The 17495-nt window shown below is 35.9% G+C and overlaps 1 protein-coding gene across 5 annotated transcripts; it reads right to left on the bottom strand.

Annotated features, from left to right (window-relative positions):
• Positions 1–161: 161 nt before the first annotated feature.
• LOC127871704 (RNA-binding protein 4.1-like) lies at positions 162–16615 on the bottom strand. Of its 5 annotated transcripts, XM_052414839.1 has the most exons (8): positions 16454–16612; positions 12578–12679; positions 11659–11794; positions 6913–6996; positions 3394–3443; positions 2643–3029; positions 1587–1616; positions 162–1044 (listed from the first exon to the last, which is right to left on the bottom strand). In XM_052414839.1, exons 3-8 carry the CDS (start codon positions 11779–11781, stop codon positions 705–707), a joined length of 1014 nt encoding a protein of 337 aa, XP_052270799.1. In that variant the 5' UTR covers positions 11782–11794; positions 12578–12679; positions 16454–16612; the 3' UTR covers positions 162–704. The 5 variants fall into 5 exon arrangements, with proteins under 5 accessions (XP_052270799.1, XP_052270798.1, XP_052270801.1 ...); XM_052414838.1 differs by lacking the exon at positions 12578–12679 and having other exon boundaries at positions 16454–16615; XM_052414841.1 differs by lacking the exon at positions 12578–12679 and having other exon boundaries at positions 2649–3029; positions 16454–16615.
• Positions 16616–17495: the final 880 nt, after the last annotated feature.

Below are 17495 nucleotides of genomic sequence, written 5' to 3'. Positions count from 1 at the left end.
TGATTATAGTTGATTCCGAGTAATATGATCATTCTCCGCCGCGCGTGACAGCTATATTTCAGCACTGCCGAAATAGAGGAAAATTTATTCCACAGTGGTTTATTTACGTCGATTATTACTAATATCCATTGGGCGTGTTTGAATGATGTACAAGGAAATACTTGATTTGTGACAATGTTTATTATCATTAATTATCCAAAAGTGTGACAAAACATGATTTTAGCATATGTATGAACTATTTACAAAATGATAACATGAAACATTTGTTCTACTTTACTAATTAAAACTAATTTATTTTTGCTTGTTTAAATTAATGAGGTGATTTAATCATTCAAATACCTATTAGGCTTTATGAAATATCATTGCTTAAAATTCGGACAAATGACAACAGAAACAAATGTGAGACAACCTTATCATTGAGATAATGTTCACACAAAAAGGCCTGAATGATGCTCATTCCCACTGCTGAGACTCTGAATTGCAGACATATTTAAAAGAAAAAGTATAACATAATGAACACAAAATTGTACAAACAACTCAAATGAAAGTGCATCAAATATATTCCATGATGTTCCATACTGTCGAACATACTGTTTTGTCAAGAAAGCGGGAAAACATGTTTAGCTATTAACATGAACATTTGTATTACACAATGGAAATTACAACACAATGATAAAACTAAAATGAGTAGCTGCCAGCATTCCTTAAAAATATATTGGTCCAGTCTGAAGTGCCTGCTGCTGGTCTGTAGGACGGCCTTGTCCTGGGCGGCCCTGTCCTGGGTGTCCTGCCTGGTTGGCGTAGGGGGAGGGGCGACCGGCCCCGCCACCTCTGGAGGGGGCAGGGGGGCCCCCAGGGCGAGCAGAGGGTGCAGACCCATTTGCCCCACCCCCAGGCTTGTAGAAGCGGTCGTAGTAGCTGGAGTAGGAGCTACTAAAGGCCTCGGAGCCTGTCCCCGGTGCAGGAGGTTCCCGTGGAAGAGGCCTGTCATCATAGCCATTAGCCGAGGGTCTGGCTTGAGGCAGCATGGACTCTGCAGGGCGTCTGTAAGAATTGGGGGCCTTTAGATTTACAGTTTATAATATAGTACAGATTGGTGTTAAACCATTTTGTTTTATTGTATCTAAAAACTTATAGAGACACTCTTGTGTCCGTTTTCTGTGAAGAACCAGCACTTGGTAACTACATACAGGTTGAAAATGTAAAGGTAAGTCTGCACATATATAATTTCAAAGAGCCTTAGAACAGTTCACTGAATGTAGATTTGTTAATAAAGATACATCATGTTTGTATTTATTTTAAAATTCTTAAAAAAAAAATTGGAAAAGAATATGCATTCTGAGGAACTATTGATTGTGGTTTTTCTGTTTATTTAATTAGTTTTTAGTATTATTTAAAGGAAGAAAAAAAAGAATTTTGTCCACATGTGATACACTGAAGGCTTTCAGCACTTTTATTGGAAACATCAGTGAATGATCTTCAATAGTTGTGAAGTGGTCTTTAGTATGACACACAAACTGAAAGGTTGAAAGCCATGGAACAACCTATGGCTACAGTGTGCTAAACAACAAAGATCACGTCCTCACCTTGGTGGGTCATCATACCCATCATAGGCTCTGAAATTAAATATAGCTATCTGTTATGAAGTGGCTATGCCAAATTAAATATACATTCAACTTCATTCCTGATTGAAATTATTAAATTTTAATTTTAAACAAAAACATGGGTGAAAGTTGAAAATGCCTGAAAACCGGAAATTTCTGCGGGGTCTAGGGAGCCACAAGGGCCTGCGGAGGGTGCAGAGCAAAGCCCTGGTGGGGGGACAAAACCCAAATAAACTGATCTAAATGTTCTTTGTGTTACAATGTTATTATCCTAAAATCAATACAGGCATGCTTTCTATATGTAAGGCATGAAGTTGTACACTGCCATATAAATTTGGCAAGCTTTTTGTCGGGACAAAGATATGGGTAATTTGTATTTATAGCTTTATGATAATTCCAATTCTGGTAGTGTGGTATCAAAGGAAACTTCTGACCGCTGTAAATTTTACAAACTGCAGATCTGGATTATTAGAATACATTGCAGGCGGTTTTTATTGAGTTACTTGAACTGACCCTGCTATCTATATGGTGCCCATACCCCCTCCAATTTTCTCAACCGATTTGCTGGACTTGGAAAAATGACCTCGGCGGCAATAAAAAAAACGGAATTCCCGTTTTACTCGGAAAACTTTGACCCATGCAACAATAATTTAACAAGCAACAAATTTTTAATTCAAACTCATAGAATCAATTTCAAGGAATCACTGGAAAGGTTCTCAAATTTATCATTAAAGTAGTAACTTGCTTAGTATGGACCTGTAGAATTTAAGATTGCAGGGACAAGTTCCACCTCAATTCCTTGAAGTCAATTTTATGAACAAAACAAACAATAAGTTAACGTCCTGCAGAACAAAAAGCCTGATTTAATGAATTGCCAACAAAAGCAGATGTCAATGCATATTTTTGGCCATTCACATGACAACACAACCATCAAGAAAAACCAGTATTTTATTAATAAATTTTATATCCATTTCGTGTCCAATCTTAAAGCTTGATATATGCTTGCATGAACAATACTGGGTTCTCAAGGCAAGTTACCTGAACCTGTTATAATAGTCAGGTGGTGGCCTCTCATAGGGATCAGCAGGGGCTGGTCTCGGTGGTGGTGGGTACCGGTCGTATGGGTCCCTGGGAGGCGGATAGCGTGATGGTGGGTATCTGTCATAGGGGTCATGTGGTGGAAGACGTTCAGCACGATCATAGAGACGGTCATCAGGGTGTCTGGGTGGGGGGAGGCGGTCCTCAGGGTAGCGTCTTGCGTAATAGTCATCGTACGCAGCGTATGGGTCCCTCTCATAAGGGCGGGGCCTAGGAGGGGGGTAGGAGTCGTACGGGTCAGGGGCACGACCGCGACCCTGTGGTGGGCCACCGCGACCTCTAAGACCACCACCCCTTGGAGCACCACGACCTCTGGGTGCACCACGTCTGCAAAGTAAACAAGGGAAGGTAAAAGGTTTGAAAAAAATTGACAAAGTGTTTATTATTTAATTGATTCTTGGTGTTATGCTCACATTTTCTACAATTTTCCTTGGCCATTGGTGTAATGAAAAGTTTAACAATGTTTTATGATAAGATTTCGATATGACTAGCTTTATTGCGTCAATACTATCTTGCATATCACATTCAGTCAGAGTTCAGAAAAAACAGGTTGAAAATGTTAATAAATAAGCAAACTCCTTGTATTGATATCCCCGCCAAAAAAATATTGCTTACACTTGTAACAGACCGACATCTCCAACTCTATATCTCTCCGCTTTGGGGCGGGATAACATTCCAGATTAAAACTCACCCCATCATTTTCCCTCCTCCACCACCACCTCTGTAAGTGCCGGTAGATTTCTACAATATTTATATTTAAAATGTCCATTAAAACGTCCTTCTGAAATTGTTGAACACCCTACACAAGCAAATACCACTAATTGAGTTTAATAGCATTTATGCTGTTGTTCTTTCATTCATTCACATGATGCATACAGCAATGAAACATCATATACCCTTACAGTAAATTTCATTAATTATAAATGTTGTACTTGAACAAAGGCTATATGGCGTAGAAGATATTATATAGTATCAGTCAAACCACAGGAAATGTGTGGTAGTGCTGCAACGAATCGATTCATCAAACAATTCGAAATGCTTCGATTCGATTACGATACCAAACCTACCAAAAAAAGCCTCCTGATGCAGAAGGAGACAAGTTAGAAATAACTATTTAATTAATAGCAAGTAATCTCCTTTTGTGTGAGTGATATGAAATAGCCGAAGGGCAGATTTGCTTCATTGTCAATATCAGAGACATAACACTGCATGCATTTTATTACCAATTAAGGCTTACATGTAGGGGCCATATTTATGACCCTAGAAAACACAAGAGTTCTGTTTGTCAATCTGCTTATCAAATAGATAAGTGAAATACTATGGTAATTCAATAGTAAGAATACTTTAGTCTTAAGTAACAGATGTGATACACCGAGATAAAGCAGGGCCCTCAATCTATCAAATCTGCCGCCAATTTCGGTGGCAGTCCCCCACCTGAAAAGTATAGTTTTTTCCCCTTTTGGGGGGAAAAATTCCCCCTAAAAAAAAAAAAAAAAAAATTTTTAATAATAGAAAGATGTGTCTCATGATTATTATATCTCAATTCTATTTCAATTTAATCTTTTCAAACATACTAAATTATGAAAAATGCAATGAATATAGTGCAAACATGTACACATGAACTAATGAGAGAGTAAGTAAAAAAATCCCCCAAAAAGGGAAACGCCGCAAAAATTCCCCCTTCCTAAGGGCTGCGGACCCCTTCCCCCAAAGTAGTGTGAGGGCCCTGTAAAGATATTGCCTTAGTCCTTATGTATTTGAGGCCGTTTCCATAAATAATAAAGGAGTAATTTTTACAGATTTTTTTTACAATAAATAACTTAAAACAAGAGCGCCGCATGACGGAGCAATATACGCCCGATTCGTGTGCCATTGGAGATGATACACTGATGATTGATGTATTTGTTTTGGAAATAAGCAAAAAAAAATTTCAAAAATCGCGAAAAAAATAAACCCGATGAAAATATCGCAAAATAAAACTGGATAAAAATATTGCATAAAAATATTGCATGTGTTAATCGGTTGCATGTCTCCAATCAGACCTGACTGATATATAATCTATATACTACCTCTGACCAAGTTTGGTGAATTCAACTTGAACTAGAGCTTTGTCACTGAATGTGACTTATACCCCCATACCACTTTGACGCAGGATAAAAAGTTGTTTAAAAGTTTCGGATGAATACAATTTGAATTAGAGTCCGGACAAAGTGGCGCCGTTGAAAATGCACTAATTGACCCTTTGACCTAGTTCTTGACCCGACATGACCCATATTCGAACTTGACCTAGATATCAACTAGATGCAACTACTGACCAAGTTTGGTAAAGATCGGATGAATACAATTTGAATAAGAGTCCGGACAAAGTGGCGCTGTTGAAAATGGACTAATTGACCCTATGACCTAGTTTTTTACCTGGCATGACCCATATTCGAACTTGGCCTAGATATCAACTACTGACCAAGTTTGGTGAAGATAAGATTTATACAATTTGAATTAGAGTCCGGACAAAGTAAAATGCACTAATTGACCCTTTGACCTAGTTTTTGACCCAGCATGACCCATATTCGGACTTGACCTAGATATCAACTAGATGCAACTACTGACCAAGTTTGGTGAAGATCGGATGAATACAATTTGAATTAGAGTCCGGACAAAGTGGCGCCGTTGAAAATGCACTAATTGACCCTATGACCTAGTTTTTGACCCGGCATGACCCATATTCGAACTTGGCCTATATATCAACTAGATGCAACTGCTGACCAAGTTTGGTGAAGATCGGATGAATACAATTTGAAATAGAGTCCGGACAAAGTGGCCCCTTTGAAAATGCACTTATTGACCCTATGACCTAGTTTTTGACCCGGCATGACCCATATTCGAACTTGGCCTAGATATCAACTAGATGCAACTGCTGACCAAGTTTGGTGAAGATCGGATGAATACAATTTGAATTAGAGTCCGGACAAAGTGATGCCTTCCGCCCGCCGCCCGCCCGCCCGCCAAGGGGTTTCACATAATACGTCCCGTATTTTATACGGGCGTATAAAAAGTTTATCAATTACAGTATAATTATTGATTTAATAAAAATAGCTCCTTTGTTATGTTTAAATGCTACAATTTTCAATCGACCAGTATTGACCAGAAATGACCAGTAAGACCGGTTTTAACCGCCGGCCCGGTCAATACTCAATTGACCGGCGGCCCGGTCAATACTCAATTGACTGGTCAATATGCCAATTTTCAACTATAAATCAGCAATTTTTTTTTTATACATTTTCTGAGGGAAAAAAATTCAGTTTTTTGGGGAAAAAATATACTTTTCAGTAGGGGGACTGCAGCCGAAATTCGGCGGCAGATTTGATAGATTGAGGGCCCTGAATGGTGAGGTTGATCTGCCCACATAAACTGATATGCACTGATTTCAAAATTTAAATCGATTCACATTTATTATCAATTGAAACAACGTCATTTAAAGAATTAGAAAACAAAAATTGCGAAATCGAAATGAAAAAAGGGTGAAACAAAACTTAATTGAAAATTGTGAAATGTCCGTTTTTGACAAGTTTTGAGCACAAAATGTCTGTTTTTTGTAAAAAATCGCGGCCGTATTAGATTGAATTGTCCGTGAATTTTGAATTGTCCGTGTCAAAATGTATGTCCACGGCCAGTCTCAAAGAAGGAAAAAAAGCCCTGAAATTGAGTCCTTATTTGCTACTCTTTTTATGTGTTTTATTGAAATCACATTTGAACAGAAATGTTAATTTTGAGGCATAAGAGTGATTATATGATTAAACTAGGTTTGAAGATGAATCGAATTGAAAAAAACGGTATCAGAGTGTCTGAAATGGAAATCGAATCGAGCTGTTGGTGAATTGTTGTCTGAAATGGAAATCGAATCGAGCTGTTGGTGAATTGTTGCAGCTCTATTGTGTGGGCGAATTCTATCTCTCTAGACACCAAGTTCTGGTTTTACTATGATACAGACCGAAGAGGGTCTCAATTAGCCTTAAATCTTTTATGCCAACAAGCTAAAATCAAAAGGTTTAAGCAAATAACACTTTAAGGTCACTTTTACAAATGAAGGAGAAGAAATATGTGCAACAAATTTATACACCTTAAAGTTGCCAACCACACTAATGGACAAAATGCTGGGGTTATTACAAATTGGTTGTTGTTGGCTCTCTTTTTTCAAATATCATTTACTCACCTCTACATTAATTCTCTGACCATGGATGACACTGCCAGAGAGTTCATTGATGGCTGCATCAGCCTCGCCCTCATTGGCCATGTGCTGATGGGGAAATATATATAGCCCAATTATAACGAAAATATTACATAAATCCATCCCATTCAATACATTGTATTTCATAAATTGATGCAAAGTAATCCTGTCACACAAACAAGAGGGCCTGAAAGGCCCAAAGTTGCTCACCTGAGATAAAAAGAAATGACCTGTTCTTTGCAGCCCAAGATATCAATAGAACAAATGTTCTAACCAAGTTTCATGATCAACAAATGGCCCAATAGCGGAAATGTTTTTCAACAGACTGGAACCATTTTGAACTTATCCAAGATATTATTGGGACAAATCTTCTGACAAAGTTTCATGAAGATCCAACAATAAATTTGGCCTCTACAGTGTTAACAAGGCAAATATTCATGACGCACAACAGAAGACAGACAATTGACAAAGGGTGATCACAAAAGTTCACCATGAGCAAAAAATATAACCGTATGCTCATAAAGATTGTCACCATGTGTGAAGATCAGCAAGTGTCATTCAGATTGAACTAAAAATGTGATTAAAAGTATTCACAATGTTTTACTATAAACAACTGTAGTAGTGTGGTCTAGTTCGCTTACGCAAGTGAACCGGTCACGGGACGGTTACGAGTTATGTTACTTTGTGAGCACTTATGCAATCAGGCTTTTTCCACTCCATTTTGGGAATACGCCACACTGGAATTTTGGGAATTTTGCGTCGTGAAAACCCCCATTTTGGGAAAAAAATTATTCCCAAAATTGGCTCAATTGGGAAAAATTATCGCATGTAAATAGTGTTTCTTATATTTCAAAGAAGCCGTTAACTGGTAAATAACGACTAATTTGATAACTTATTATTAAAATTTTACAAAGAATTATGAACATGTGAGATAAGTGCAGGTTTTTTAATCTTTATTTTTTTTTATTTTTTTTTTTGAATTGGGAATTTTTTTTTTTTCAATTGGGAAAAAAACAACCAGATCTGCATTGGGAATGGGGCCGAATTTCGGACCCGTGGCATAGGGCGGAAAAAGCCTGGCAATACCGAAATATTTATCGAGTCTAATTAAAGAACGCCTATTTCTAACACACTTAGTGGTTGAAATTCAATTAACTAAAGGCGTCCAGTCAGATACGCCTGAATACACTCAAAGAATTAATCTATAAGTGAAACCAAAGCAGCTTTAATGAAAATAACTAACTTTAGTCTAAAGAATCTATGCATCATTAAAAAAATGAACAAATACAGCAAATGCCTTAATGAATTTAAAAAGAAGTTCACATTCTGTCGAAAACACCCGATATAAATATAAGTTACTGTTAGTCTAGAAGTTGCTTCAAAAATATAGTTTATAAAATAAGTCTAACTTAATCTAAAGAACACAATTTATGGAGAGTGGAAAACTCCAGTGACTCAAATGTAAACTAGAGCTTTGTCACAGACGTGACGTACACCCCCACGTGCCACATTGACACAGACTATTTTGCATGCTGTCTTCACAAAACAAGAGAATCAAATTTATGGCGATTTTTAAGAATTATAATGCCATTATCATTTATGGTCTTTTCAACCTTTGAACTCTTGAATTCTTTCGCATGACATGCCGTCCAAATTTATGGCCATTTTTTTACTTTTGAACTTCAAGTGTGACCTTGGAGTTATGGACATAATTCTTTCGCATGACACATTGTCCAATGATTGTGAACAAATGTACCAGGTATTTTTTAATATCTCACAATAAATGACATAGTTATGGCCCGGACAAGATCATTTATGGCCATTTTTGACTTTTGAACTCAGTGTGACCTTGACGTTGCAGATATTGACGTAATTCTTTCTCAACACACCTTCCAATAATTGTGAACAAATGTGCCAAATGATTTTAAAATCTCACAATGAACAACATAGTTATGGCCCGGACAAGCTCATTTATGGCCATTTTTGACCTTTGAACTCAGTGTGACCTTGACCTAGGAGTTATCGACGTAATTCTTTCGCGCGACACACCATCCAATGATGGTGAACAAATATGCCGAATGATTTTAAAATCTCACAATGAATGACATAATTATGCAGGGCTCGAATTTAACTTTTCTACTAGCAAAACATTGTGAGCAGCTTAAATACCAGCTCACAAAATCAAAAACATTCTTGCAAATTTTGCTGGAAACATAAATAAAAGCAAGTTTGGACATTAGTTTAGTACTATTAAAACTAAATAAAATAGGACATCAACCACAAGTTTTGGTGTTACATATGAAGTTCTTTTTCCAACTTTTTCACTGTTTTAGTGGAAGAATTTAATTTCCGTTTTTGTTCTCTCAACTCAACGGTTAACTTTGCTTTATATTTCGTATTGTTATTTCAATCTTTGGGCAAAAAGAAACTAGTTATTTTTCGCTTCAACGACATGACTGTTCAGGTTTTTTGTCTTTTATAGTGAACATGTGTGGATAATCGACTGTTTCATTATCTTTGTACCAATACCATCCGCATACATGTACTATAAGTATACCAGTCTACATTCAAGGTGCGAGCTTCCGCATATGGGTATTCGGACGTTTATTAATTGACCTGCGGTTTAGCATTCACAACGTCAAGCGCATTAAGCAATATAACTCTTTTTTTTCTCACTATTTCTTCATTCCCAAAAAAATTCTAGTGACTTAAAACTTAACTCGCAATCGGTATTTTTCACTCGCATTTTGCAAGTGAGCGAGTGTTATTTTCGAGCCCTGTTTATGGCCCGGACAAGCGCATTTATGGCCATTTTTGACCTTTGAACTCAAAGTGTGACCTTGACCTTGGAGATATCGACGTAATTCTTTCGCGCGACACACTGTCCAATGATGGTGAACAAATGTGCCAAATGATTTTAAAATCTCACAACGAACGACATAGTTATTGCCCAGACAAGCTCATTTATGGCCATTTTTAATGTTTGAACTCTTTAATCTCTGAACTCAAAGTGTGACCTTGACCTTCGAGATATCGACGTAATTCTTTCGTCCGACACACCGTCCCATGATGGTGAACAAATTTGCCAAATGATTTTAAAATACCACAATAAATGATAAAGTTATGGCCTGGACAAGCATTTGACCCTTGAACACCAAGTGTGACCTTGACCTTGGGGATATCGACATACTTTTTTCACGCGACACACCGTCCCATGATGGTGAACAAATGTACCAAGTTATTTTAAAATCTAACAATAAATGACATAGTAATGATCAGGACAAACTTTCTGTTTAAAACAAACTAAGTGACCCCGTGACCTAGTTTTTGACCCGGCATGACCCATATTCACACTTGACCTATACATCATCAAGATACAACTTGTGACCAAGTTTGGTGAAGATCGGATGAAATTTCGGGACAGACCGACTGACAGACCGACAAAGTGACTCCTATATAGCCCCCTTTACCAGTGGTAATGGGGGTATAAAAATAAGAAGAATTTATAAAAGTTATTTCAATCAAACGAGTCTTTCTAATTTAGAAAATGCCAAATAACAAGGTTGGCTTGGAAACAGTTTCATAGCACAGTAGTCAGCTAAATACACCAGTAGGTTAACTTGGCTTATCAGTAAAGATCAAAGATAAGGCTCTACAGTGCATTAGTACACGTACAGTTATTTAATGACATAGGTTTATTAAATTGCATGCTAACTACTGTCTTTATGTACACCACATTTTATGAAAATAGTCCCAGGTCTATACAAGGGAGTTAATTTAGAAAGTATGTACAGGTTATCTTTCTTTAACATTATGGCTTATTACAACTAGACCGTTTTCATTTTTTCACTATATACATATAGGGAAAACTTCCCCACCCCCATGGCTGCCATGTTTTTCCACCGATCTGGACCATTTTCGAACTCAACCGTCATATCTAGAAAACACATGTTCTGACAAAATTTCATGAAGATTGGACCAAAAATGTGACTTCTAGAGTGTTGACATGTTTTCACTATATATATATAGAGAGAAAACTGCCCCGCCCCCTAGAGACCATGATTTTTTACCGATCTGGACCATTTTCATACTCATCCGACATATCAATAAAACCAATGTTTTGACCAATTTTCATGATGATTGGACAAAAATTGTGACTTCTAGTGTTCACAAGGTTTCTCTATAGCCATATAAGGAATACTGCCCCGCCCCCCCAACGGCGATGTTTTTCAAGGGACCGGAACCATTTTTGAACTCAACCAACATATCATTTAGACAAACATTTTGACAAAGTTACACGAAGATTGGGCATCAAATGTGACTTCTACAGTGTTCACAAGGTTTTTTCTTTTTTTGACCTAGTGACCTAGTTTTTGACCCAGCATGACCCAGTTTCGAACTCAGTCTAGGTATCAATGGGACAAATGTTCTGACCAAGTTTCATGAAGATCAGACAATAAATGTGGCCTCTGGAGTGTTCACAAGGCAAAATATTGACGACAGACAAAAGGCGATAACAAAAGCTCACCATGAGCACGATGTGCTCAGGTGAGCTAAAAACATATGTCCTTTTCGGAATCCTTCCATTGGGAATTTTTAGGCTCCATTTGGAGAAAATAAACACTTTTCCAGAGGGAATGGATCCTTCTTCAGACCCAAAAGTTGAGCGAAAAAAAAACACTGCTTGTCAGTTTCATTTGTTACATTTTGACTAAAAAGTTTATAACTCACCACAAACCCAAAATTCCTGAGGACATCACATTCTACGACCTTCCCATAGGATTCGAACAATGGCCGAATATCCTCTGACGTGGTGTCCGAAGACAGGTTTCCCACAAAGATCTTGATTGGCATGATTGCCAGGTAACTGCCAAAGAGATTGTATTAGTTAGTAAAGCTTAAACATGATAAAATTCAGTGGCACAGAAATATTATTTTATATTAATATGATTTCTTTTTGAACTATGGAAATGAGATAATGTTGTATGAAGCAACAGTCAGTACTGAGTAAAAATCACCTCTACTTTTATTTGTCATTAATTTTTTTATATAATAAGCATATACAAGGATTAATGCTTTAAATTATGAGACAATTATCTCATTTGTTCAAGTGTTTAAGTTCTATACCTGAACAAAAATTATACGAGAAATACAAACCTTTCCCTGATGGAATGTTTGTGTTTTTACTTTCGTATACACCAAACTGCGTGATCTATATTAAACGAACTATTCAGATAGTATGTAATAATAAGGAGTAATGAAGTTAAAATAATCATTTTACATTAACGATGCGACTTCCTAACATTATCAGACGCTTTATCATATTCTGAGCGCTTTTCATCTCAAAGCAGATATAAATATGTACAAATTTAATACACCATCCTTCAATGCACCAACTATTTAAATATATAACTGATTTTTACTCATTTTGATTTACCAGTGTTCATTTTCTTTTATCTCATGCTTATCAATCAAAGTCAAAGGTGCAGACCAAAAACTGATCCGAATTCAGCGCATTTCTGTTTTCGGGTCTCCATGACACATCACTTTAATTGTTCAGTTCGGTTTGTTCGAATAACGCATCATTTTCGCATGTTAGTAGTACTTTTATCGCAATTGATACACGACAACTACTTCGATACGAACACACCTTATCGGAACGATTTACGTCTGTAAAATTCCGTCACAGGTCGATCGGCAAATTTCGGTATCTTTATTCAGCTGCGCAATATTCTTTGCAATCGGAGTTCAGCTGAAATAATCATTCAAATATATGAAGAAATAATCATACATGTAACCCCAACAATCCAACAGTGAACAGCGGGGTTGGCAACGACCAAATGAAGTTACTAACAAAATTCATTCAAACTTAATTTGTTTAATTGCATTCTTCAGATACCTTGAAACGAACTAAATTTCAGGTTGAATTTTTGAGACTACAAGCAGTCAAACATATAATTTGTTTCATCTAAGCATACATTTTTCAAACGAACAAACATTTGGTTAAAAATATTACGTTCTATACGAGCAAACGTTTAAGCGACAAATGCAAAACAAAAATCAAAGGTTGTAATGCGACTTCTAGTAGAACCACTCACTCAGTCAAGGTCAACCAATAAATACCATAAAAAAATGAGCCCTTATTGTGCATTTTATGCCTATTTAGTGAGTAATCTGTCAAATTTTGGGCCATTATTCTGCCCATTTCCACTGAAAAAATAAACATTATTCCCTTATGATTGCATTTAAATCTGAAACTGAAGGTTCCGACACATGGGGGGGATAAAATGCAACATTTACTTAATTTGTCTTTGCAGCTATGTATATTAAACCTTAGAAAAGTATATTTTAAAAAAAAATCCTCAATTTTGTAGTATTGACATGAAAATATAAAAAAAATCCAATTTTAAGTCCAGGGCTTTCCACAGGCCATTTAAGGATCCCTCGCAGGGGCGCTTGAATTTCGATATCAGAGTCCCTGGGGCGCTTGAAATTTTCCGATCAGTGTATTTTTTTTAAGTAAAAGAAAGTGGAGATTGTAAAAAAAAATCAAGGTTTCTCTATCTCTATCATCACACCTTTTTACTGTAAAATGTTACCTATGACTCGAAATTAATACGAGAAAATAATTGCAAGTGGTAAACAATTAATTACTTATAGCGAGTACGTTGTGCAAATAACTCCTGGTTACAATTATGCGATAACAGTTTATTTCCAGTATATGTATATTTCATCATGTCCATTTATAGAACTGACTCACCTCATTTTTCTGACATTTATTCGACACGTAATGCGCTTTCACAAATTTTCGTTGAATTACGCACACTTGAAAATGTTTCATCCGATAATCGATACTTAGAAGACTGATGATGGCAACCGGCCGTAATCCTCGTGGACAACGTGAATTTCATGCATAATTCCTTCAAAACATTTATTCGACTTGTAAAGTGTTTAAACAAATTATCGTTGAATTCATAACACAACTGTTAATATTTGTTGAAATCTCAAATGGGAATAATTAAATTTGTAATCCGAAACCCATTTCCGTATCGGTAAGTCTATGTTAACGTGTTTTTTAATCCGAAACACACTTTCGAATGTAAATGTTACCGCAACGGTAAAATATTCTTGCTTCAAATTAGCAGTGCAAATTTATTTTGTCGAATCTTTTTCTCAATTAAAAAGAGCGCGAAAATTATGCAGCATGTACAACGTTGCGTCATTTGCATACAAAGGGTGCGTGTATCGTTTTAAGCACACAACAAGTCAGGGGATTGACGCATGTTCTGAGGCAATATTTCATCAAATCTATAAATAGTCACGTAACATTTATTTGATACTAAAGAAAAAATGGCAAGATTTGTGTTAAAGAAATAATTGAGAGCTTTTATCGTAAATATTTACCAGAAAGTGATTTATAAAATCGGAATAAACAGGATTATCGGGTAATAAATAACTTGAATAGTAGTATACAGTAACAGTCGGGTTGAAACGGATGTATTGGAGAATTGTTCAAGTTGGGATTTAACTATCTGTACGGGAAAGTTTTAAAATAATTAAAAAAATATAAAAAATTATATATATTTTTAAATGACTGGGGGATTTTCTTGAAGAGTCATAGCCCACCAAATGACGTCTTTTGGCGCAGTTTTTCTCTGAGTTCAGTGTTTTTTTAATGGCAATTTCAGGGCCGATATTCGGACCCATTCCCCTCAAAAGAGTATATATTTTTCCCCCATTTGGTAGAAAAATCCCCTCCAAAAGTAAAGAATTTTTTTTTTTTTTCTTTAAATAACTGTCTTATGATAAATATACAGGGCTCAACATTAATGGTTGTCCTATTTCCCCCATGGCAAGTAAAAGTTGGGTCTGGGCAAGTTATTTTATAATCTAGTTGTCCGCCCGGAAAAGTGCAATAAAAGAACAAAGAGCATTTAATTTAGACTAACTGCTGTAATCATTTTGTTAAATGTTCAAAAAAAAAAAAGGTTTTTTGGTGTATCATTTTGGTTTATTAAACAATATGAGGTTTACAGTTGATGTGATATTTCATGTTTGGGCAAGTTGCTTTACGTTCAGTGCAAGTAGATTTTGGAAGTACTGGCCCGGTATGGCAAGTTGGTTATTCGGTAAATGTTGAGCCCTGATATATCTCAAATTTATTTATAAACAACTAATTAAGTATATAACTATAATAAATATGATTTTGAATTATTATAAAGAGTTATATTAAGTTACTTTTTCCAATATCAGTAAATTTAACATGAATTGCATTTTTTTTCCCAAAATGGCCAGGGAAAGGCCTGATGTATCTATATTGTGTCAATATTCGTTGATAAAAACATTCCAATTTAGTCTATTTTATTGATAAAAAATACACAAATTTTCAAGTTTATCTATTTAAAAAATCCCAATTACTCAAAATGCCTAGGAAAACTAAGACTGTGCATGAAGGCTGAACTGTCTGAAACTAATGTTGAAAAAATCAATGATATATATTTAAGAAAAAGGACAAAGACATTCAGCTGTGAATATTACATTCATGCATACATGTGTATTCATATAATAAATATCATTACATATAAAAGAGTAAATTATCTTTATTTTCCCCTTTTCCTAAAAAACGACGCATTTTTCCCCTTTGGACGGGCCCCGCCACCATTCCCCTATAGGTGGAAAAAAACACTGGAGTTATAACGCACCACAGAACGTGAAATGACATGTTAAATTTAAAAAATCAACGTTGGGAGGGGTGCCGTCGGGAGAGGACACCCCTCCCAAACCACCCCTATCAGCCCCAGGGCGCCTGACAAAAATCCTGTGGAAAGCACTGTAATCTATATCTCCTGAAATTTTCCAAATCCAAAATGCTCCATTTTCAGCAATATTCCATACAGATGAATATTTCTATTTGCTAAACAAGCTGCATACTTATTATATACATAGTTGTTAATACATTTATTTAATTCAAAGGGTTCCAAATTATTGATTGATATTGTGACATTGTCACATGGTAAGCTTCAGTAAGCAAATCTCGACAGGACAATAAAACCACATGTCCACTGAAGTACTTAATTCAACATACATAAAAAGTTAGTTGTATATAACATGTACGTGGTCAACACAATGATGGTACTTTATTGATTAAAACTACATGAACGTCCTTGATAATTAGGTAGTTGTGAACCGATTTCCGGAGGTCGATGGTTCGAGACCTGCACGGGGCGCACTGTAAAGCGACGCAAACTAACCATGTTATCAATAAATATTACGAATTGCAGTATGTTAATTATATATAGTTTCATGTTATAATTTTCAAATTTAAATTAAGATGCAAATTTTAAAAATTATAAGGTATACAAACAACATGCGTCTTCAGGCTTTTATCTGGCTATTTCCAGTTCGGGTTCGGAAAACGGTTGGCGGTAAAATTAACTTACGTCGTTATTTCAACGCACAACTGGGATCTTTCACTATCTTAAACTCGATAACAAATGGATTTTTTAGTACAAACCGATATACCTACCAAAAAACGACAAATCAAGTCATGAATTTCGTTTTTTGTGACCTGCAATCACAACCGACCAGACAATGGCGTCTCAGCGTGCTTCCGCTCTGACTTTCTTCTGGCTTCCCATTGGTCAATTATAATTTTTTATTCAAATTAGCTCATTTGTTTGACGCATATTAATAGAGGCTAAACTACACATGAAGATGTCTGCCGGTGGCTTCTTCAAATAACTTCCAACATAGTTACTCAGATTTTGAAAACAGTGATATATTAAAGGGATCTTTTCACGGTTTGGTAAATTGACAAAATTGAAAAAAGTTGTTTCAGATTCGCAAATTGTCGGTTTAGTTATGATATTTGTGAGGAAACAATATTACTGAGCATTTGCCATGGTCTAATATAGCCATTATATGCATCTTTTGACGATTTAAAAACCTAAAAATTATAAAGCGTTGAAACCTGAAACGATTGAATAATTTGGAGAGTTCTGTTGTTGTCGTTTAAATATATGGAACTACAAAGATTGCTTATATAACGTATAAAATACGCACCTTATGTATGCTTGGCAAGATAGCTCAGTTGGCCAATGCGTTTTTACTTCAGGATTCCGGGGGTCACTGGTTCGAGCCCTGCTGTGGGCGGTATACGGACCATACGGACCATGGACCATACGGCCCAGACGATTCGGCCCAGATTAGCGGACCATACGGCCCAGATTTGCGGATCTTACGGCCCAGATTTGCGGACCATACGGCCCACATGTTGTTTTTTGTTGTACATAAATATGTATTTGTTTAGAAGTGTTCTATATATATATATATATATATATATATATATATATATATATATATATATATATATATATATATATATATATATATATATATATATATATATATATGCCTGAAATTGTTTTTTTATTTGTTGTACATATATTAGTTTTTGTTGTGTATTTTGATGTCGATATTATATTAACAAACAATCAAGGAATTTACTAGGGTATCCATAGTTGTGTCCTTACACGATGAAATAATATAAAATATGCTTGAATGAAAAT

This window comes from Dreissena polymorpha, chromosome 3 (genome assembly GCF_020536995.1).
Source record: "Dreissena polymorpha isolate Duluth1 chromosome 3, UMN_Dpol_1.0, whole genome shotgun sequence".
Lineage (NCBI taxonomy): Eukaryota > Metazoa > Mollusca > Bivalvia > Myida > Dreissenidae > Dreissena > Dreissena polymorpha.
This window is presented reverse-complemented; position numbering and strand designations above follow the sequence as displayed.